General features: G+C 43.8%; 1 protein-coding gene and 1 long non-coding RNA gene across 5 annotated transcripts in view; one reads left to right on the top strand and one right to left on the bottom strand.

Moving 5' to 3' along the window:
* Positions 1–18,423, top strand: part of OSCP1 (organic solute carrier partner 1) — a 33,790-nt gene extending 15,367 nt beyond the window's left edge. For 2 of the 4 annotated variants that reach the window (XM_079130361.1, XM_079130360.1), the window contains 9 exons: positions 2,093–2,260; positions 2,737–2,817; positions 10,413–10,516; positions 11,268–11,396; positions 12,289–12,358; positions 13,885–14,024; positions 14,907–14,970; positions 15,062–15,132; positions 15,197–18,423. In XM_079130361.1, coding sequence (XP_078986487.1) covers positions 2,093–2,260; positions 2,737–2,817; positions 10,413–10,516; positions 11,268–11,396; positions 12,289–12,358; positions 13,885–14,024; positions 14,907–14,970; positions 15,062–15,132; positions 15,197–15,299 — 930 coding nt within the window. In that variant the 3' untranslated portion in view covers positions 15,300–18,423. The remainder of the gene's footprint in view (positions 1–2,092; positions 2,261–2,736; positions 2,818–10,412; positions 10,517–11,267; positions 11,397–12,288; positions 12,359–13,884; positions 14,025–14,906; positions 14,971–15,061; positions 15,133–15,196) is intronic. The other 2 variants (XM_079130363.1, XM_079130362.1) reach the window with 1 other exon arrangement.
* Positions 18,424–18,556: 133 nt separating this feature from the next.
* Positions 18,557–23,280, bottom strand: LOC306655822. The gene is made up of 3 exons (XR_013762321.1): positions 22,282–23,280; positions 20,588–20,666; positions 18,557–18,710 (listed from the first exon to the last, which is right to left on the bottom strand). It is a non-coding gene; the product is annotated as an uncharacterized lncRNA (long non-coding RNA).
* Between the last annotated feature and the right edge of the window lie 69 nt (positions 23,281–23,349).

The raw sequence follows: 23,349 nt of genomic DNA, 5'->3' as shown, positions 1-23,349 counted from the left end.
GTGGCTCATTGGTTAAGTACCCCTAGGTTCAATCCCCGATACAAAAAAAAAAAAAAAATCCTGATTTAAAGTCTTAGCTGTGAAACCAACTTTACTGAGTAATCCTGAACTTCTACTTCTTCATGATATATATTTTTATCATCTCTTCCTATCACAGTGCCCTATATGCAACATGCACTGAAAGTTTGATAATGAGTCTCAAGTCTATATGTCAGTACTGTACACCCCGTCCCACACCCCACACATGCACCAGGCTGTTCTAAATGTGCCACTTTCTAAGTGGAAATGTTTGGGTGCATGACAAAGTTGAAGTAATGGAAGTGTGTAAAGAATCTAGCAAGTGTCTTACAATTTATCCTCTTGGGCTGGGGAAGTAGCTCAGGGTAGAGTATTTGCCAGGCTTGCCTCATGCCAAGGGTTCAATCCCCAGTACTGCAAAGAACTTGATCATCCTGAGTTCAAATCTCACTCTGTCACTTTCCAGCTACATGAACTTAGGCAAGTTTCCTTTTTTTTTTTTTTTTTTTTTTTTTTGAACTGGGATAAAACCCACCTCATAGAGTTCTTATGAATACTAAGTGGTATCAAATGAAGGAATGTATATACATGTGTTTGGCACAACATTCAGGTGGTAGTAGTATATATTTTCAATCTTGCCCCAGACATGTCCATTCTAGACTGGTCATCTTCTCCCCTACCTCTCTTGTCCATTAGAAGCATCATCCTTCTCCCTGGTGCTGGGCTGGAAGTGCTGCAGTCCGTTTGGACCACCCTCATTGTCATCCCCAAATCTGGCCATGCTGTCACCATATACTGACAGCTTTTCCTTCTCAATGTGAAACTATGTCCTTTCTCTGCCTTCTCCAGTCCCACCAGCTCTCTCCCAGCCTTATGTCTGGATTACACCAGCAACATTTCTTTCATTTGTCTCACCAATAGATATCCTCTAACACCTATTAGGAGCCAGGTATTAATGGGCCTCCCCAACTCCAGCCCCTCCCTTCTCTTTATCGAATTGCCAGGGGGACTAATCTTTAATCACCACTTTGATCATGTCAGCTCAAAAATCTTCAATAGTCCCCTAATTCCCACCATTTTTACTCTAAATTATTTTGCCTGCCTTTCCAAAACTTTCAATATTCTTGCCATACCTCCCAACTTTATTTCCCACCATCCCCAACATGAACTGTCCTGGGCCGTTCGCCTCTTCTGCCTAGGAAAATGACGTACTTGTTGGTGCCTCCAGGCCCTCACACGCTGCTATTCCCTCCATCAACTGAGTTGCCCTTCCTCTCCCTTTGGCCAGTCTGAACCCTAACACTGCCTCAAGATCCATATCAAGCCATTTGTGCCGCATAGCCTGTCTGAACAACCTTGATCATCACCGTTTCTCCCCTCTGGTCCTTCCCGGATGTTCACAAGTACAAAGTCAGCCTCAGCAACTTAGCGAGCTTGTGGCTGTCCTAGTGTTGTTTACCATGTAAAATTGTTCTTATATAGTTTTAGAACTTTCTACTTGCCACTTTGACGTGTAGCATCTCATTCCTAAACCCACACTGTTAGGAAATTAGGTAGTAGTTTTTACAGACAAGAAAATTCAGACTGAGAGAGAGTAAGAAAGCTGACCAGGGCTAGGGTGTAGCTCAGTGGTAAAATGCATGCTTAGCATGTACAAGGCCCTCCGTTCAATCCCCAGGACCTCCAAGAACAGAAAAATGAAAAAGAAATTTGGCCAAGGCCATATAAAATGTCAGCAGCAAAGGAGCACCTGAATTCAGGTTTCTTTTCTCCAAGTCCAGGGGCCAGTCCAGGACTCCACAGCTGCCATATTGTTTCATATGTGTCCCATCAGCAGTACACATCGCATGACCAGAAATTCTGGTTTTCCTAGGAATGCCCCAGGTTCCTCCTGTTGTTCTAACTTAGTTACTAAATCACCCCCTTTTACTCTCAGAAGCACCTTGGCTTGGGCAATATGGCCACCTGAGCTGTGCGGAGTTGGTTTTCAGTAAGTGCTTGACTGAATCATTGCCAGAGATCCTGACATCTGCTTTTATTATCCTATTTATTTTGTTTGTGTGTGGGTTGACAGCTCTATGACCTGATGACTATGGCTTTCAAATATCAAGTACTACTGTGTCCCCGTCCCAAGGATGTGCTGCTGGTCACTTTCAATCATTTAGATGCCATCAAGGGATTTATCCAAGACTCCCCAACCATCCTGCAGCAAGTGGATGAGACTTTCCGGCAGCTGACAGAAGTAAGAATATCATCAGTTTATCACCTCTTGGCCCCAAAACTTGTCCTCATTCCTCTATCAGAGAGAACAGGGTGAGGAATGACAAAGGCAGCCACCCTTCCAGAACATTCCAAAAATCTGTAAGCATCCATTTTGTTCAGTAGGCATTATCATCTTATGCCCTCCACTGTCACCTTCATAAGTGTAAATGCAGCAGTACAGAGAATAGCCATTTCTAACTTTGCTGAAAGGGAGTTTTTTTATTTTGCTAAGCCTTGGGGCACAGGCTCTCCAGGTATGGAAAATGGGAGAGACAAACTGTATGCCTGCTCTGCTGTGGTATAATAAGGTTTTTCCACTGGGGAGGGAGGGTGCTGGCACTCCTGCTGCCCGCTCCTTATCTGTCTCCCATTCCTGAGCACCCCCTACCCTCGCCTATCCACACTGCTCATCTCCTTGTGAAAGTGAAGCACCTCTCTCTGTTTTGCCTTTGGCAGACATACGGGACTCTCTCTGCTGGGGAGTTCCAACTGATCCGGCAGACGCTCCTCATCTTCTTCCAAGACCTGCACATCAGAGTAAGTGAGCGGGCAGCAGGGAACCCTGAGGCTCTGACCTTGGGAAAAATGGGTCATCAGGGCAGACAAGGGCCATGATTTTGCCCAGTTAGTGATATCCATCATGGTTTGAATCCATGATGACACACACTCTGATAATCTGATAATACACAATCTGATGAGACACAGTTTTTAAACTTAAACCAAGGAAAGGTGGACGCAGTAGCACATGCAGCAACTCCAGAGGTTGAGGCAGCAGAACTTTTGCAAGTTCAAGGCCAGCATCAGCAACAACTTCACAAGACCTTGTTAAAAATTATACATAAACATAAAAATATGTGTGTGTGTGTGTGTGTGTGTGTGTGTGTGTATATAAAACTTTAAAAATAAAATTATGGAATGTAGTTCTGTAGTAGAGCATCCCTGGGTTCAATCCCCAGTACTGCCAAAAAACAAAGAACCAAGGAAAACAATGATGCCCATTCTTTCCCAGTTACGAGGTTCTTTACAATATTTTTATGCTAGGCATGGTGGTGCACACTTGTAATCCCAGTGACTGGAGGCTGAGGCAGAAAGATCACAAATTCGAGGCCAATCTAGGCAATTTAATGAGACCCTGCCTCAAAATAAAAATCAGAAAAGCGCTCAGGATGTAGCTCAGTGGTAGAGTATCCCTGTGTCCATTCTCCAGTACCGCAAAAAAAGAAAAACGCAAAGAAATACGCTCTTGTCTCTTCGCTTCTCTAGAGGAAGTTTGCTCTCAAGGCACCTCAGTTCCAGAGTTCCTCTCCATACTTATCATCCTCAACTTCTTCAGCACCACTGTCGAGAGGCTCCCTCCCATTCCGTGACACTCCACCCTCCCTGCACTTCCATGCTCCTCCTCACCCTGGCCTTCCCTTCCCTCCAACTCAAGGCTTCTCACTCCCTCCTCTCCCTCTACCTCTCTCCAATCTGCTTCCTTCTTCCTCCGCCTACCCTCTGCTCTTTAGGAATCTCCCACCCAACTTTGTCTACCAACTTCTTAATCTGTGACTTTGAGTCTAACCTCTACTCCATCCTTGCCCACCACGCTCCACCTGCTGATGGAAACTGTCAATAAGGACGTCCCCCCAGGGCCAACAACTCAAAGGTCTCTGACCAAATTCATGTCTGCAGTTCAAATGCTGTCCCAACTTTGCAGTTTCTTGCACCACCCTTGCCCCTTGGCTCAGAACCAGAGTACCACCTTTGATTCCCCTTCCCTGATCTTCCAGTTGCTTCTCGGGCTCACAGAGCCTGCCTTCCACAGCCACCTCCTCCCTTCCATCCCTGCTGGGCCAGCGTAGCTCAGGTTCTCATATTTCCTTCAGACTATTGCCTCCCAGCTCCCTCTCCTCCTCCTACAGACAGTCCTACATCCTAACTTTCAAAAACACATCTCTGAGTTTGTGAATTTGTGGCCTGTCTTTCCTGAATCTGATTTTGTTCCTTTCCATAATTTAGCAAACTGAGATGAGAAAGATGGTATGATATGGCAGAACAAGCCCAGGCTTTGGAATTAGACACATTTGCTTTTTCCTTTCTTGGTACTGGGGACTGAACCCAGAGACATTCTACTACTGAATTACATCCAAATCCTTTTTATTTTTTATTTTGAGACAGGGTCTCACTAAGTTGCCCAGGTTGGACTCGAACTTGTGATCCTCCTGCCTCAGCCTCCTGAGTAGCTGGGATTATAGGTGAGCACCACCATGCCTGGATGGAGTTAGATACACCACTAGCACTAGCTCCATGATCTCAGGCAAATTACTTCACTGGGGGCTTAGTTTGTTCATCTGAAAAAGGGAATTACACTAGCCAATTTAGTTTGTTAGGAGGATTAACCAAAGCAACAAATGTAATATGTGTATATTTGCTGATGATATACGAATGGTGTAGAGTGCTTCTAGAAGGATATGCAAGAAACTGGTCACAGTGGTTGCCTCTTGGGAATAGCAAACTGAAAGGACAGGAGTCCCAGAGAGGCTTACTTTCCATTATATACACCCTTCTGAACCTTTTGAACTTCACACCTGTGCATGCATAATATATTCACAAAATAAAATTTAAAAAAAAAGAAATAGAGTATGTTTAGTGCCTTATTGTATTTCCCTTCTATGGACCAGGAATGACAAATAGATTTCAATTCTGCTGCCAATTTTATTTTTAACCCTCATGAATAATTTTGCTCTATTTGCCACGGATGGAGTAATAACAACATCAATATAAATTAAGATCTCTAATAGTCATTGATTATAACAGAAAAATATGAAAGTACAAATAAGATTAAGTTTTGCATCAAATTTAAAATCAATTTTAAAATATTGAAAATTCCACAGAGTATTGTTATCAAGACCATGCATATTTGGGCATATTTTATGGTTTACAATAATACAAACAGCCATACTGATTTCTCAGTTCTGACAAGATAAAATTCATAATGAAAAGACTTGCCTAATAACAATTTTATAGCAAAATCATTAAAATGTATTAAACCACAAAATATATTAAGCTTTAATTGCTAAATGGATGAGCAATGAAACATCAGAATGCTTGTCAAGAAAAATAGGAATCACATGTCTTTGTAATAGTCTGCCACTGATCTGGAACATCTGGGCTGGTTTTCCATGTCTGGTCTTTAATGGCATTTCTGCTCAGCTGCTACTTGTGCTTGCCTACACAGATTTTCTGTTTTCAAAATGGTCTTGATGGTTTTTAGATTTGTAAGCAAAACAACTAAATCAGGAAAACACAGTTCTGCTCTAATAGTGCCATGCTTATTGTTTAACCCAAGCAAATACAAAACTACCCATTCAATATCTAAGCTTTCTGTGATATCACCAAGTAACATGAAACAGACTTAATGTGCTCAAGGCCCTGATCTATGGACCAGAGCCTGGAGAGAGACGCTACAACAATTCCGTTTGGAATTCTCAGTAGTTGTTTACAGCTATCTCAACTCCTGATCCCCTTGGGCCCTCTAGAAGTCCTCCAGCGTTGCCTCCTGAAGGCCGGGCTCCTCAGACCTCTTACCCTCTGCCCTGCCCATGTTCCCATTCAGGCACCCTTCAATCATGGGCTTCCTTTCTGTTCTTTCCAGTGTTTCCACTGCTGGAAAACATCATTCCATCTTAGGCTCTCCACAGAATAAGACACTATACCCACATCTCCACTATCCACTCTCCTTATGAAAACAACCTAGTAAATATATATTGATGGCCTACTATGTGCCAGGTACTGTTTTAAGTGTCTGAGACTCACAAATGAGCAAGATCAAGTCCCTGCCTTGAGGAGATTCTATGCTAGGAGGAAGAGACTGGGAAGATGAATATGTTATGTTCTTGTACTAATAGCTTTTAGGAAGATGAGAAGATTAGGTAAAGTTGTAAAAGGTAACAGGGCTGTTGTTGTATTAGACCAGCACCGTCCAATAGAACTCTCTGGATGATGGAAAGGCTTCATATCTGTACCGACCAAGATGATAACCACTTGCCACATGTAGTTCTTGAATCAAATGGAATTTATTTATTTATTTTGCAGTACTAGAACCAGGGCCTCCCCATGCTAGGCAAGCACTCTACCACTGAGTCACGTCCCCAGCCCATAGTTTTAATTTAAATAGCCACATTTGACTACTAGCTATGGCTTCAGAACAGTACTTCTTTAAATGATAGTTACAGTGAAGGACAGCTATAATCAATAACTTTCCCCTACTCCACCAGTGATTCAGCCAAGAAAGAAATCAGGAAAACCATCCCATTCACAGTACCCAAAAAAAAAAAAAAAAAAAATTAAATACCTGGGAATCTAACCAAGGAAGTAAAAGAGCTCTACAAATAAAATTATAGAACACTGAAGAAAGAAATTGAAGGTGACATTAGATGATGGAAAGACATCCCGTGTTTTTAGATAGGCAGAATCAATGTTGTCAAAATGGCCATATTACCAAAAGCAATGTACAGATTTAATGCAATCACCATCAAAATGCCAATGACACTCTTCACAGAATTAGAAAAAACAATTCTTGAATTCATTTGAAAAATAAGAGACCCAGAACAGCCAAAGCAAGAAAAGCAAAGTTGGAGGCATAACAATACATAATCTGAATTCTACTACAGGGCTACAGTAACAGAAACAGCATGGTATTGGCATTAAAATAGACATGTAGACCAATAGAAAAGAAGACACAGAGACAAATCCACATACCTACTGCTGTCTGATATTTGACAAATGTGCCAAAAATATATTTTGGAGAAAAGTCTTTTTTAACAAACAGTGCTGAGAAAACTGAATAGCTCTATATAGAAAAATTAAACTAGAATCCTATCTTTCACCCTGCACAAAACTCAAATTGAGGGGTGGGAGGGGTGGGGGGAAGGGAAAAATATAACAGAATGAATCAAATAACATTGCCCTATGTAAATTTATGATTTTTAATTAAAATAAATAAATAAATAAATAAAAAATAAAAAGTGATCAAAAAAAAAACTCAAAAATGGGTCAAAGACTTAGGAATTAGACCAGAAACTTTACAACTACTAGAAGAAAACATAGGGTTAACACTCCATCATATGGGTGCTGGCACCAACTTCCTTAACAAGACCTCCAAAGCACAAGAAATAAAACCAGGAATCAATAAGTGGGATGTCATCAAGCTACAAAGCTTCTGCACAGCAAAGGAAATGACTAAAAGTATAAAGAGAGAGCCTACAGAATGGGAGAAAATCTTGGCCAGCTACTCTTCCAACAGAGGATTAATATCCAGAATATATGAGAACTCAAAAAACTTAACGTGAAAAAAAACAAATAACCCAATCAATAAATGGGCAAAAGAACTAAACAGAAACTTCTCAAAAGAAGAAATACAAATGGCTAACAAATATATGAAAACATTTTCAACATCTCTAACAATTAGAGAAATGCAAATCAAAACTACAGTAAGATTTCATCTCATTCTAGTTTGAATGGCAAAGATCAAGAATATGAACAACAATAAATGCCAGCAAGGTTGCCAGGAGAAAGGTACACTTGAGCATTGTTGGTGGGACTGCAGACTAGTACAGCCACTCTAGAAAGCAGTGTGGAGATTCCTCAAAAAACTATGGATGGAACCACTGTATGACCCAGCTCTCCCACTCCTCAGCATTTTCCTAGAAGATCTAAAATCCACATACTACAGTGACACAGCCACATCAATATTTACAGCAGTATAATTCATAATAACTAAATTATGGAATCAACCCAGATGCCCATCAATAGACAAATGAATTAAGAAATTATGGTGCATATATACAATGAAGTTTACTCAGTCATAAATAAAAAAGAATGAAATTATGGCATTTGCCAGTAAATGGATGGAAATGGAGAATATTGTGCTAAGTGAAATAAGCCAAACTCAGAAACTCAAAGGTCAAATGTTTTTTCTCATGTGTGGAAGCTAAAGTAAAATAAAGGAAAGGGGGAAGAGAAAGATCGGATAACATAAAGAACCAATCAAATAAAAAATTAATAAATGAACAAAAGGAAGTCTAGTAGAGTAGAGGAAGGAAAAGGGAGAGGGGAGGGAGAACGGGAGGGAAAAGGAGGGGATCAGGAACTAAAATTGATTTCCATGCATGTGTGAGTTTGTGGGATGAACCCAACCACCATGTATAACTATAAATCTCTAATACAATAAAAAAGAAGAATGTTAAAACAAAAAAAGGCACCCTAGGCAGAAGGCACTGGCTCAGTTATGCACCAAGGCACGTGACTGCCTGACATGGGAGAGGAGAAGTGCCAGCATAAGTGTGAGGGGCCCAGGATTCAGGAACTTGGCTGCACAGAGGGACAGGGCCAGCTGCATGTGATCTAGCAGACAGCAGAGAGCTGGTGAACGATTTTAAGTAGGAGCGGGACATGATGGCATATAAGTGTAGAGGGTCTCTTTCACAGCAGAATGGAGGATGCATTAAAACAGGAGGAAGGAAGGCAAGGAGACAGTAGGAGGCTCCTACCATTCCAGCAGATGACAAAGGCCTGCAGTAGGGAGCAGTCATTGGGATGGAGAGGAAGGGTCCGATACAAAGGATGGTTGTTAGACTGACAGGGCAAGGCAGCTGCATAGATCAGGGGAGGTGATGGGAGTGGGGCTCAGATTGCTGACTTGGTGATCTGGTGGTGTCACTGGCTGAGCCTGGGAATTCCAGAGGACCAGCTTGGGGAAGACAAAGGTGAGCCTTTTCCTGAGCAGCATGAATCTGAGGTGCACTCGGTGGAAACTTATGGTGGACATGTCTACCAGGCAAGGGATGGTGAGTCAGGTGTCCAAGAAAGGAGGCTGAGTGGGAGCTTGAGGTGTGGAAGCCATCAACACAAGAGCTGTTGTAGTAAGAGGCCCTGTAGTATGGAGTATGGGAGCAGACGAGATCACTGGGAAAGAAAGGGTGGAGAACGAGAGCCACCTCACAGCGGATGTCTGCAGAGGGGCTGCGCCTCCTGCCACAAGCCGACCGTCCCAGCGGTGCTGTCCAGCCCCATGTTCTGCTTTTTATACATTATCTGGTTTAATTGTCACACTGACCCATTGATTAGACTCTATTATTACTCCCAGTTTACCAATGAGAAAATATATACCCAGAAAGATTATGTCACCTACACAAGAAAACAAGATCAGGGCAGGACGTGGGCATAAAGCACATGCTTATCACATTTGAGGCCCTGGGTTCAACCCCCAGCATCAAAAAAAGGAAGGGGATTAAAAAAACAGAAACCTCGAACCAAGAAGGGGCCCAAGGATAGCTGAGCCCAGACAGTCTAGTAATCAGTGTGCCACACTGCCAGCCTACAGATCTTAACACCATGCATTTCCCTGCCTTGCCCCCAACAGAGGCTTATTCTTGATGTTACTAATAGAAACTTTCAGAACTGTAGAACTGGAAGGGGACTTCAAGTTTATCTCTCGTTTTACAGATGAGAAAGCTAAGACCCAATAAAACTGAATAACTGCTACAATCTTTATTGGGGTTTAAACTGAATGGGCAAAAGCTCAACAGAGAATAACAAACAGGGAGTAGAAATGCATAATGTGTTTCCAGCCGTGAAGAAGACCTGGACCCACCCTGCTCCAGCCTCCACTTCTCAGCAGGCTAAGAGCTCCGGATCCAGTCAGAGGCGGGAGAGCTGGCGATCCTAACCTCTGAAAGCCAATTCCTCCTCTATGAAATGGCAATATTGAGGTTCTTACGACACAAGGCTTATAGCTTCATGCAAAGTGAGCAGGCAACCAAGGAATGGGTGTGGAATTTGGAGTCAGCCTTGGTTTTGAATCCCAGCCCAACCTCTTCATGCTCTCTTTGGACAAGTCACTGTACTCTGAACTGCAGCTTCCTCATCTTTAAAATGGGGTAATATGACTCACCTGGAAGGTTTACTATACCATTCAAAAGTAGTCCTCCTTGTAAAACCATCATAATTGTGCATGTTATTTATAGGAGTTCTCAGTATTATAAACTCACAAGGTAACATCCCCAAACCATTACACACTTTCCATCCTCAAAATGTTTATGTCTATGAAAACATATTCATAAAAATGACATTAAATATATTTTTTCCAGGTGTCCATATTTCTAAAGGACAAAGTTCAAAATTCTAATGGTCGCTTTGTGTTGCCAGTGTCTGGACCTGTTCCCTGGGGAACTGAAGTTCCTGGACTCATCAGGTGAATTCACAACAGTAATTATCCAACAACACTACAGGTGCCAGGAAACCAGAATGTGGGTCCCACATAGAATGAGGCACTGCTGAACCCTCAGGCTCTGTTCACCCTGCCCTTACTGAATTCAGGAAAGCTTAGCTACCAAGGAGGTCAGCCAAGGCACCATGGCACATGCCTGTAATTCCAACAACTCAGGAGACTGAGGCAGGAGGATTGCAAGTTGGAAGTCAGCCTCCACAAGTTAGTGAGATTCTGTCTCAAAATAATAGATAAAAAGGATTGGGGCTGGGTTTCAGTGGTAGAGCACCACCCCTGGGTTTGCCAGTATCACAAAATAAAAAGGTCAGGATCTAATCCTAGCTTTCCTCCTTAGCAGAAGAGCTTGAGGCAAGGCACCCAGTTCCCCAGGATTCATTTTCTCATCTTAAATGGCTGCTATGAGGATGTAAGATAATCATGCTCTAAAGTGCTTACATGGCACTGGGCATATAATATATGTTCAATGGATATTATTTTCACTGTATTATGTTTCTTTATTTCAAAGAAGTGCATAAATTCCTTTTTGTCCCATAGTAAAAAGAATAAGAATGGTGTGACTTTAGAGAAATGAAAAGTTGCACTCCATTTGTGTACAATGAATCAAAATGCATTGTGCTGTCATGTATAATAGAACCATTTTAAAAAAAGAATAAGGAAGCCTCCAGGACTACCCAAGCTTGCAGAACATTCCATTATATCATACTTTGTATTTCAGAATGTTCAACAACAAAGGTGAAGAAGTGAAGAAGACAGAATTCAAGCATGGTGGAAACTATGTCTCTGCACCCAAAGAAGCTTCTTTTGAACTTTATGGAGATCGAGTCTTGAAACTGGGAACTAACATGTAAGCAAGTTCTCCCTTCCTAAATGAACTCTAGTCCAAGGGAGGTCACTTAAAAAATCAACATGACTTCTACTACACAAATTCCTGCTTACAACCGTAGTAATTTCTCTAGATAAGGGCATGCAGGGCCCTGGCTTTTCCTAAGACCATTCACAAGTATAAGGCAATCAACAGGTCAAAAAGACGTGTACACTTAAAGTCATGGAAGAGAAGAGCCAAAGGCTCCCTTCCTATGGAAATCCAGAAACACAGTCTTCAGGTAATGTCTTTTTTTTTTCTTTTTTTCTTTTTTTTTTTTTGTACCAGGGATTGAGCCCAGGGGCACTTAACCACTGGGCCCCAGCACCAGCTCTTTTTTATTTTTTGAGACGGGGCCTCACTAAGTTGCTTAGGGCCTCCCTAAATTGCTGAGAATCGCTTTGAACTTGAAATCTTCCTGCATCAGCCTCCCAAGCCACCACCCCCAGTGCTACATGTCCTCAGTGATACAAGAGGAAGATTTTCCACACAGCTTCCCTAGTATTTTTCTTTGGAACAAAGTGAAATCTGAGTGGCTAGCACTAGGTTGTATTCTGTACTCAAAGCACCTTTCTGAATGCCATTTAAGGTCTCAAAAGTTATGCCTGGGGAGGCTGAGGCAGGAGGATCTCAGGTTCAAAACCAGCATCAGCAATTTAGTGAGGGCCTATGCAACTGAGCAAGACCCTGTCTCAAAATAAAAAATAAAATGGGCTGGGGATGTGGCTCAGTGGTAGGGCGCCCCTGAGTTCAATCCCTAGTACCAAAGTAAACAATAAATAAGTAAAAATAAAAGCTATGAACTGTATTTCCAAGTCAGAAGGAAGTCAGTGAAAAGGAACTAGATAACATCACCATTTTCTGTTGACAACAGGTACAGTGTAAACCGGCCTGTGGAAACCCATATGTCTGGAGCATCAAAGAACTTAACCTCACAGACACAGGTGAGCTTCTGCCTCCCTCCTTCCCTTCCTGCTTCTTTCTAGGTACAGAAGTCGGCATGGGAGAAGGGTGGGAACTCTAGATTTTCAAACCAACCAGGATTTCCCTCATTGTTTGCAACCTTCTTCACTCAGCCTTATGAGCACACAGGTTTTTAATTGTAGCTGTTCATGGAGCCTTCCAGTGATCTGACTAATTAGGTAATTTTAGGCTTGGTTCAACCACCATAATTAAGCAGGAACCACACACCAGGACATGTGAAATAGCATTGTGACAGTGTCACTAGGTCTGCAGTTACGGAGTCCAGCACTTGTGTGCATGCTAATCATTAAAATGTCCCTCTTCAGCACTTCTCTATGTAATGATATGGTAGCTAAGTTCAAAGGGGGGTTTTTGTTCTCTGAATTCCATCTTTACAAATTTTCTCTAACTAGTTACCAGTTAGCTAAGGGACAAATCATGGAATAGTCAATTATTAAGTGAACATTTATTGAACTGCCTCTCTGGGCTGGGGACCCAGGGATATAAAGCTGACATAATTGTGGTCCCATCCTGAGGGAGCTCGTGGTTTAGTTCCTTGGGAAAGACAGCAACAGGAACAAATAACTAGACTGAGGTGGAAGATGAGCTTGCTGGGTATTCTGTGCCAGAAGAACATGTGTTCTGTCCAGCAGGGTGGGGGACAGGGGACAGGGATCCAGAAGTCTTCTTTCTCAGAGGAGGTGACATTGAAGTGGGGCTCCAGAGTGGGTAAAATGCTAAACTGCAAAGGAGGAAAAATGATCATGCAGCTGGAGTTACAAGATGAGCGACAACACAGAGGAGCAAAAGAGCATCCTGGGGGGGAAGCAGGGAGGCAGCATGTCCCCACATGGCTAGACCAGAACAGCCTTGAGCAGGGGGCAGAGATGGCACTAGACAGGGACAATGGGGCCTGATTAGGGAGAGTTGGCTTTGTTCTTTAAACGGGAGTCAGAGGGGTTTGTTCAAGTAAGTGATAAATGAGACAAGAACTATATTTTAAGTAACCGTGGATCAGAGATTGCTGGAGTTGGGCAGGAAGGCTAAAGTGGGGTAAGGACAGTTAGAGGAGGGAATGGCCTCAAGGGTATGTTCCCAATGCTCACCATCAGAGGGCAGTGTGGGAGCTCCTCAGGAATGGTGCCCTTAAAACTGGAGAGCTACTTGTGACACTGAGGGAAGTAGGCTGAGTTTAAGAGGAAGCAGTGTTCTCGTCCCCAAGGAGGAAGGTAGTCTGAGGAGAAGTATAGATCCATGGGAACTTCAACTCATCTTGAAAGAATAAAAATCTCTGGTTTGCTGCATCATTAGATTTCCTCTACTGCTGACATGGATTAATTTTCTTTTGGTTAAGTTTGCTTGGTATGCTTTTAGTTGGACCCAGGAATAAACAGTTTTTGTTTGTTTGTTTGTTTGTTTGCTAATAATACCTCCATGGGTCTTTGGGGCCTTAGCAGGAAATACAATCACCTTCATGTGGCTACAAACCATGCAATTGTTTCTGCAGGAAAACATCGTTCCAAATCCTCTTGCTAAAGAAGAGCTGAATTTCCTGGCCAGGCTGATGGGAGGGATGGAGATCAAGAAACCCAGTGGCCCAGAGCCAGGATTCCGATTGAATCTCTTTACCACTGATGAAGAGGAGGAGTATGTTTTAAACTTGTTCTTTACAGACATACAAAAATCCCATGTGTGATAAGAACCTAAACATGACAATTACAAACTAATGACATATATAAATACAGATATAAAGGTCACAAATGAAATACCAACAAATTCAAAACCTAGTTAAAGTAGTAAATGGCCTGAACCTTCTGGAATATTCGGGAAAAAAAAAAGTGCTAATGTTTAACTTACCAAAGCATAGCTAAACAAGAAATATCAGAAACCAAAATGATGGTACTAAGAAAAGTTTGTTAGGAAACTAGAGAAGTTGAGTGTCTTTGAGGTTTGACAGCCTCACCCAAACCAACAGCAGTAATGATTCTCCAAGTTTATACAGTGTTTCAGTTGACAAGCACTTCTACACACGGTACCTCATGTGAGATAGAGGCTGCCTTCTCCTCCTCTGTTCACTGCAGTAACTTCTTTCATTTACTTCTGTGTGACAGGCACTCTGTTAAGTGTTGGGATCACAAAGCTGAAGGGCAAAACCTAGAGCCTTTCCTCAGGACCCTCCCAGCTTAAAGGAAAAAATGAAATGCCTAAGTCATTTCAGTGCCATGTCATGAATGCTCTCATTGAGGACACAGTGACTGTTTTGGCACCAGCGGATTAAAGGGGTTGGAGTTTGCCAAGCAGAGGGAGAGGGAAAACATTCTTGGCAGAGTGTAGGGTGAACAGCCGCTCAAAGACATAAAAGGACCTTCGGGGGTATAAGGAACATTGGTTGGAAATGGAGTGGAAAGGTAAAGAGAAATGGTAGAAAGCAGGAAAAAAAATAGTTTGCCAAATTATCAAGATTCAGTTCGCAATGCTAGCAGGAAGACAACCCTGACCTTGTCCTCTTTTCTTTACCATCCCATTTAGACATGCAGCACTATCCAGGCCCGAAGAGTTATCCTATGAAATTATCAACATACAAGCTATGCAGGTGAGTACAGGGGATTTCACAGGGTCAAATCTTATTCCCCTCATCTTTAATAACCTTGAACATCAAAGACCCCTTTTTTCTCTCTAATCAGACTGTAACTAAAGTCCCCATTCTGACAAACAGCTGGGCAACTGAAATGCATACCAATGGTGGGACCAAGAAGTAAGTACCTACTGCAGCCCTGCCCACACATCTCTTCATCCCTCTCACCTCGTTTCTCTAATAGGACCAGCAACGAAAGGAAGAGCTGGCTCGGATCATGGGAGAGTTTGAGATCACAGAGCAGCCACGACAGAGCTCCAGCAAAGGGGATGACTTGCTTGCCATGATGGACGAGTTATAGGGGTGCTGATCAGGTGCGGTCCTCCCACCTCCTCCCCAGAGGGCTGCCTGATGAAGACCCCTGGGAAAGAAGGCTCCAGAGTCCAAAATGATGCTGCTAGTTTCCCACTGCAGGAGGCTGTTACCTGTAGTTCCTGTTTACGTTGTAACGGGCTGTGCAGGTCTCCTTAAGGGAGCAGCACCCCTCCTGAAGGCACACGCATACACATATCTCCAGCAAAATATATTTGGGAATTGAAACCAGACCTTTCCCATTTATTTCTAATTCTGTGGCAACCATGCAAAGCATCCTGGGCCAGAGGTTGAAGCCCAGAGTCAGTAAGGGGTCATTCCTGTGATCATTTTCAGGTTTATGACTTCACCTTTCCCGTAGGAACCAACATCTCACAGATGCTTAAGTCATAACAAAAATGAAAGCATTTTCTGGGATGTAGATGGATTGAAATAAGAAGAAAAAGCAGTTGCCTTAATTGATGGGGCCCACTTTAGACAGCCTTCCTCACCTGGTATTTTTAGTCAGTTTTTTGCTGCTGTGACTAAATGATCTGACCAGCACAATTATAGAGGAGGAAAGGTTTATTTGAGGGCTCACAGTTTCAGAGGTCCTAGTCCACAGAAGGCCAGCTCCATTCCTCAGGGTTCAAGGTGAAGCTGAACATCACGGCGGAAGAGCGAGGCAGAAGAAAACAGCTCACATCATCAGGAAGCAGAGAGAAACATACAAAATCTATACCCCAAAGCCACGCCCCAATTCCAATCTCCTCCAGCCACACCCTACCAGTTCAATTAATCCCATCGGGGATCGATTCACTGGGTTAAGACTCTTATCACCCAATCATTTCTCCGCTGGACCTTCCTGCATGGTCTCACATGTGAGCTTTTGGGTGACACCTCACATCCAAGCCATAACACCTGGCTCTCTAAGAACTGTCACCTCCAAGGCAGGGTGAGGCAGGCCAGGGAAGTCACCCTCAGCCAGGCCTCAGGCAGGGTACGTGGGGGGTCTGTGCTTCTCTGCACATCTGCCTGTGCATGTGGCTTTGTCCCATTTGGAGATGTGCACCGAGAGGATGTTCGTCTTTTAGCATCATTATGTACTCCTTACCCCCAGAGGCTGCCTCAGCCACTCAGTGTGCTTGCCTTCTAAAGACGCCAGCCTGATGTACAGTGACATCTGTCTCCTCTGCTCACCATCAGTCAGATGGTGAGTCAGAGCTTCAGGTTGGGAGCTTGGGATGTGCCTATGGTGCCACTTTCCCTTCTGTGGACCCGCAGAGCCACTTCCCTTGGGATCCGCATGCACCATCTCAGGCCAGCAGCAGCCCTGCACCACTGGATCCCTCTCAGATCTGGGGAACAGTGGTCCAAGGTCAGGCAATATCAGGGGCCTTTCATTCCTAGGGAAGGGATTTCCACATTGGCAGAGGGAAGTACAGAAACTAAGCTGAGCTGGACATTGCCTAAGATGGGGCCAACTGCAGAGACTGCTGTGGCCCACACACACTGGGAAAAATGGGAACCAACTTAGTTCTGAAATGTGAGGGCAGGGAAGCTGCACATCGATTGACCCAAGGCATAAGGTTTGGATACAGAAAGGTAAATCACCAGAGAAATTTTTTTGAGGGGGGTACTGAGGCACTTAACCTCTGAGCCTTTTATTTTGTGTTTTTTAGTTTGAGATAGGGTCTCACTAAGTTTAGCTCAGGACCTTGCTAAGTTGCTGAGGTTGGCTCTGAACTTGCAATCCTCCTGCCCTGGCCTCCCAAGCTGCTGGGATGACAGGCATGCACCACCATGCCTGGCTACCAGATAAATTTAAATTGCTTCCCACCCATTAAAGTTACACTTCCTTATCTATAAAGATACTACCTCCCCCACCCCCTGAAATAGTTCTGTTGGGAGGAGAAGCCTCTCTTGCTGTAATACCCATGCTGCACATGTTCCTAGTGCCTTCTGATTAGTCTCTTTGAAGTAATCTGGGTGGCAGGTGAAAGGAAAAGTTCTGTCCTGTTCTGAGCCTGGCTCCCTCCATGCTGCCACTATTGTGAACCCCACTGTCTGCTCTGGGCATGTCCTGGGCTTTGGAGTTGGGTCACAAGCTGCCCAGAGCAGCAGCCTCCTCCCTCCTCTATCCCAGAGCAGTGCTGGTGGTTTCAAATGTATCCATCCTCTCAGTAAATAAACAAGATACAGATCTCTTGTGAGGCAGATCTCTGGTGAGGCAATCTTTGAGTTTCATGTCTCTATACTTGCACAAATATTGAGAAAAACAAATTTATTTGCATGGTGATTCAGGGCAACCATGGAAAGCACTAGAGTCAGGAGGAGGCAAGAAGAAAGGAGACTGGCTGGGATGTAGCTCAGGGATGGAGGGCCGGGCTTCCATCCCCAAGACCTCAAAGAATCAAAACAAAACAAGACAAGAAGACAGGGATTCCTCTACCTAAAATGTGAGTAAGTTCTAACAATGCATCAGTGTTCATTTAAACTCAGGCCAATGGGGTGCAAGGGTCTTATGCAATAGTGCTCAGTATACTTTAGGGAAGGCTCTTTGGTTAAATTCAGGACACAACACTCTGGGCCCATTCCTGTTCCTGCCTCACACTCACCATGTTGTCTGGGGTCAGTTATCTTCACCAAGCCCCAGTCCTTTCAGCCACCAGAAAGAAAAAGACCTAGTTCAATGGCTCCACTCCAGCTGGCCAGGTGAGTGAGTCTATAGCATCCAGGCCCTGCCCCACAGGGGACCTCAGAGTTACAACTTCCTTTCAGTTCTCCTGTGACTATAACTTCTTCCCAACTAAGTTACAAATTGTTCCATTCTTGTCCTGAGAGGGTTAGGAGAACCCAGAGGTTATGTGAGGCAAAGTTGTGGAAAAGCCCAATGACTTGAATGGCTTCCAAAGTTCATAGTAATAAAAACAGAGTGAAGGAGGCAGGAAAAGGGAGAAATGTATTCATCCCTCAATTCAAAGAGATGTTGAACCGAGTCCACACGCATAGCTAACAACTCTTAGCCAGGGATAGTGGCACATACCGGTAGCCCAGCGACTCAGAAGGCTGAGGCGGGAGGATCACAAAGTCCAGGCTAAGTTGGGCAAACTATCAAGACGCTGTCTGAAAATTTTAAAAAAAGCTGGGGATGTAGCTCGATAGTAAACACCCCTGGGCTCAATCCCCAGTACTGAAAAAAAAAAAAAAAAAATTAAAAAATAAAAACTTTTAAAGGTAAAACTCATTTTTCCTTAGATGTCTATCCCAAAAAGAGAAAACCAGATTTTAGTATAACAGCCAGATCCCAGAGGAGCCAACTCTCAGGATCAAATGCCTCAGGCATATGCCTTTGCTCTGTAGCCATCTGCTTTGTCACTCTGGTTTATGTTCAGTGTAGAGTCACACTGTTCAAGAAACAAATCATAGAAAGACAAATGGAAATTTTAGAATATATATATATTTTTTTCTTAGCATAACACCTAATCTTAAAAACTTAAATTAAAATCTGAAAACTAATACAACCTTTACCTGCCCCTTAATCTCTTTAAAATTTGCCCTGGCAAACTCCTTCTCCAAAGCTACTTCCTGGATAGCCGACAGGGGCAGTTAGAGGCAGAGACTGGGATGGGGAAACCCCTGCACAGTAGGCTTTTCCCAGCATAACTTGCGGCTGGACATGGAGGAAATGCTCAGATCCTAAGACACTGCTCTTCAAGTGAGAAGGCAGGAGGCAGTCCAAGGGCCGATGGACATTAGTTTGGATTCTCTGGCTACCCTAACGCTCCCCACCATCGCCACCTCCATGTTCCCACACATGCACGCTGGATTCTTTTGGTTTCTGGCCAGTGGTGCCTCTGATGAAAAATTAACATTTCCAGGCAGATGTGATTCCAGATTGCATTGCCCTGCCACTAACACAGTCACAGCAGAGCAGGAGTCAGAACCCAGGCCTCGCCTGAGCAGATCACTCTGCCCTTTACCCTCGCCAGGTTCCCTGACTTCCCTCTTAAGTGTTGAGGCCAGCAGGGTTTCCAGGGGAAGCCTAGACAATGGACTCAGGTTTTCTGGATATCCTGAACACTCCTCAGCTGAGGCTCCAACGAAGCAGGAGATAACACCTGTTTTATGTGCTCTGCCTCATCTCCTCCTCCTGACCAAACTGCTCCCACCACCCGCTTCGCCTCTGCTTCTGCATGGAGGCTTCTCTCCATCTTGACTTGTCTGGCTGCTCACCTGCTGCCCCACCTGAACCCCCACCACTTCTGTCACTGCACAGGTCTCATCCCCATTCCACTTGACTTTCTGAAAGTTGGCCTTGCTCAATACTTTTCAGCCTAAAACACTTTCAGTCAGGCTGGGGAGATGGCTCAGTTGGTAGGGTGCTTGCCTTGTATACACAAGGCCCTGGGTTCCATCCCCAGCAGCAACGGGGGGGTGGGGGGAACACTCAATCTTTGACTCTTGTGTTTCTAATCATATTGCTTTCTGACCACGCCTCCTCTCTCTCCTTGGTGCCTTCTGACTGGGGGTTGTTCTTTGTAATAAAGAGTGTGAGGTGACCATTTAAAAAAGTGTCAGAATGAGGGCTTGGGGTTGGGGCTCCGGGACAGAGCATGCACTTTGCTTCATGTGATGAGGGCCCCCCGTGCAATCCCCAGCACCAAAAGAGTAAAGGAAAATAACAACGTGTCAAAATGACCAGGTCCATATTCAAATGATCCTTATTTCATTCCTGGCCTTTTCCATTCCTTACCTTAGCTCCCTCTGTCACCCCACTTCTCCACTCTCTCCCTGTTCTTTATTCTCACCCTTTCACTGATCCTAGAGTTTGATGATACCTACAACACTTAGTTTGCAATCTTCTGCAAATTTTTTTTTGCATCTCTTTTTCTTTTCTTTTGGTATCAGAGATTGAACCCAGGGGTGGTAAATCACTGAGCCACATCCCAGCCCTTTCGATTTTTTATTTTAAGACAGGGTCTCACTGAGTTGCTTAGGGCCTCACTAAGTTGCTAAGGCTGGCCTCAAACCTGTAATCCTCCTGTCTCAGCCTCCCGAGTTGCTGGGATTACAGGCATTCAACACCTCACTCGGCCTTTGCATTATTTTTTCTCACAGTTGCCTTCACCTCCGATCACTGCCTCTGCACTGGCCCATGCCGCAGACTTGTTTCCCTGATGTCCCACAACACGTGGCATTTCAGTGTCTAAAATGAAGTCATTTTTATTTATTTTACTTCATTTTCAGAAGGCATAAAGAAGCTTGATGCAGTGGCACATACCTGTAGTTCCAGTACCAGAGAGACTGAGGGAGAAGGATCATGTGAGCCCAGGAGTTCAAGGTCAGCCTGAGCAACGTAGCTGGACATTTTAAAAGAAAACACACACACACACACACACACACACACACACACACACACACACACACACACACACAGGAACTCGTGTGGCAGAGGTGGGGTACTGGGAATTGAACCCAGGGTTGCTCTACCACTGAAATACATTCCCAGCCCTTTTTTTATTTTGAGACAGGGTCTTGCTAAGTTGCTAAAGTTGGGCTGGCCTCAAACTTGCAATCCTCCTGCCTTGGTCTCCTGAATAGCTGGGATTACAGAAGAAACTTTTCAAATTAAATATAATACAAAAATAGTAGCCCAATGGGCACAGGATCAAGTGGCAAGTCACTGGAGTAGTTCAGGCAAATATCAGGGGGCATCTGTAAGACATTGCAGAGGGAATTTGGGCACTACAGGGTCAACTACAGCAGGTGACCTGGGGAGGCCACCCTAACTCTCAGGAATCTGTGACCCTCTGCAATTAGAAACAGAACTAAACATAGCTCATCTAAGGGAACAGAGAAACCTAAGACTCCTGAAATGAACTCATTTCAAGTGGCCCCAACCTAGTCAAGGTTTTCAGTTGAAAAAAAAACTGAAACCAATTCTAGGTATTTATATAAAAAAGAAATTTACTCCCAGGGCAACAGGCAACTCAAAGAGTTATCAGGAAGACTAGAAATCCATCAGAAAATGGCCATGAAGGAACCAAGAAGTTTAGGCAGCAATGGAAGGACTTCAGTACCAGCACCAGGAAGGAGGCACTAAATGACACAATCACCAGGACAGAGCAGCAACAAACCCTGCTGGCTTGTGTCACTAGTTCCAGATTTAAAATTTGATAATGCAAGTTCAGCCATAAGCCCACCTCATAGCTAATAAGGATCAAACGCAGTATCTGGACTTTAAATCATCTATTGTGAGTCAGGCACAGTGGTACATGCCTGTAATTCCAGCAACTCAGAAGGTTGAGGCAGGAGGATCCCAAGTTCAAAGCCAGCATAAGCCACTTAGCAATATCCTGTCTCAAAAAGGGCTGGGAATATAGCTCTGTGGTAGAACACTTCCCAGCATGTGTGAGACTGGGTTCAATCCCCAGTCCCAGTACTGTAGGATAAAAGGTGGGGGAGTGGAGATAACAGGTTTAATGAACAAGAATACCATCAGTAATTTTTGCCAAATAAATTAGTAGAGTCTTAGAAGTACAAGCTGGATTATAGTGAGTTGAGTAACTGGTGTGAGAAAGTGGAAACCCTCAGTACAGAGCAGCAGGTCACAAATTTCTCAGTCTCAGAACCCTTCATAATCACCTACAAATACCTAAAAGTTTTTATTTATGTGGGTTATGTATATTAATATTTATGTTAGAAGATAAACTATCTTGATATTAATTTAAAATAATAAACTCTTTAGCATGAGTTCATCTTTTAAAAATAACTTTTCCAAAAGAAAAACACTTGTTCAGAAGAGTGACATTCTTCTGTAATTTTGCAAGTGTCATTAATATCTGTCATGGGGGGCTGGGGATATATATAGCTCAATTGGTAGAGCACAAGACCCTGGGTTCTAATCCCCAGCACCCCCACCCCCCCCAAAAAAAAATAAATCTGTCTGGATAGAAGACAGCTGGATTTTCCTACTTGCTTCTGAATTCAATCCTTCCAGATAGGTTATTCTGTTTGAAGGGTATTAAGGGACTCCTGCCTCACACAGGTATTAACTGAAACAGAATTCATACCTGAGGAAGTGCTGGTAGAGGGAGCACTCTTGAGAAGTTTGACTATGGAAGGTTGGAGAACAGTAACTTGCATGGAGGAGAAAGTTTTATTTTTAGGACTAGAGACCAACTGTGGTCACAGGGCAGGGTCCAAGGGAAATGGAAATCAATGAAGGAGAGAGTGAAGAAATGGAAGACTAATTTCTGAAGCTTGTCCTAAGTGCCAGGTTGCTCTCACACCTTAACGAGGGTTACTCAAATCTTGCAAATCTTCACAATTCTCTGAAATAGACATTAGCTTTCATTTTCCAATAAGAAAACTGAGGCTGAGAGAAGAGAAGCAACTTTTTCAAGGTTATAAAGTGACCTTTCAAAACGGAAATAAAACCATGTCACTCTCTGCTAGCTTATCAACGCACTTCTAGTGGTGGATGAGGAAGCCGAAGTCATACATACTGCAGTCATGCAACCGACAAGAAGCAGATAGAACATAGGCACTGTACGAAACCTGCTGCTCCTAACCGTGAAATGCCAACTCGACCTTGGTTTACAAAGTCCTAAAGGCTGTGGCTCCTGCTTTCTCTTTGACTTCTTGATACGCCACTCTCCCTGGCCTCACTGGCCTTTCTGTTTTCCCCCACATTGTGGGGGTCATTTCCACCAGAATCTTCGTATAAACTCTTCCTCTAATTGCAGTGCTTCTCTTCTAGTTTTTGCAAGGTTGACTTCAACTCCTCAGTTCAAATGGCACTTCAGGGCATTCCTGATCGGCCCCCCAGAACGATCACATCACTCGATTGTAATCAGCTTTATCCTATTTTTCCGGTTTGTTTTCGTGTGGGCTCTCTCCGCAGCGCGGTAAGCCCACGCGGCCAGCCGACCTCGCTCGCCGCTCCTCTACGCGAGCCTGGGATGGTGCCTGATTCCCGGCACCGCTCAGTGAGTATGCGCAGACGGAGAGTCCGCGGCTGCGCAGGAGAGTCGAGGCGCC

Source organism: Sciurus vulgaris (assembly GCF_902686455.1).
Source record: "Sciurus vulgaris genome assembly, chromosome: 1".
Classification (NCBI taxonomy): Eukaryota; Metazoa; Chordata; class Mammalia; order Rodentia; family Sciuridae; genus Sciurus; species Sciurus vulgaris.
Note: the sequence above shows the minus strand (reverse complement) of the source record. Positions and strands in the feature narration are given on the sequence as shown.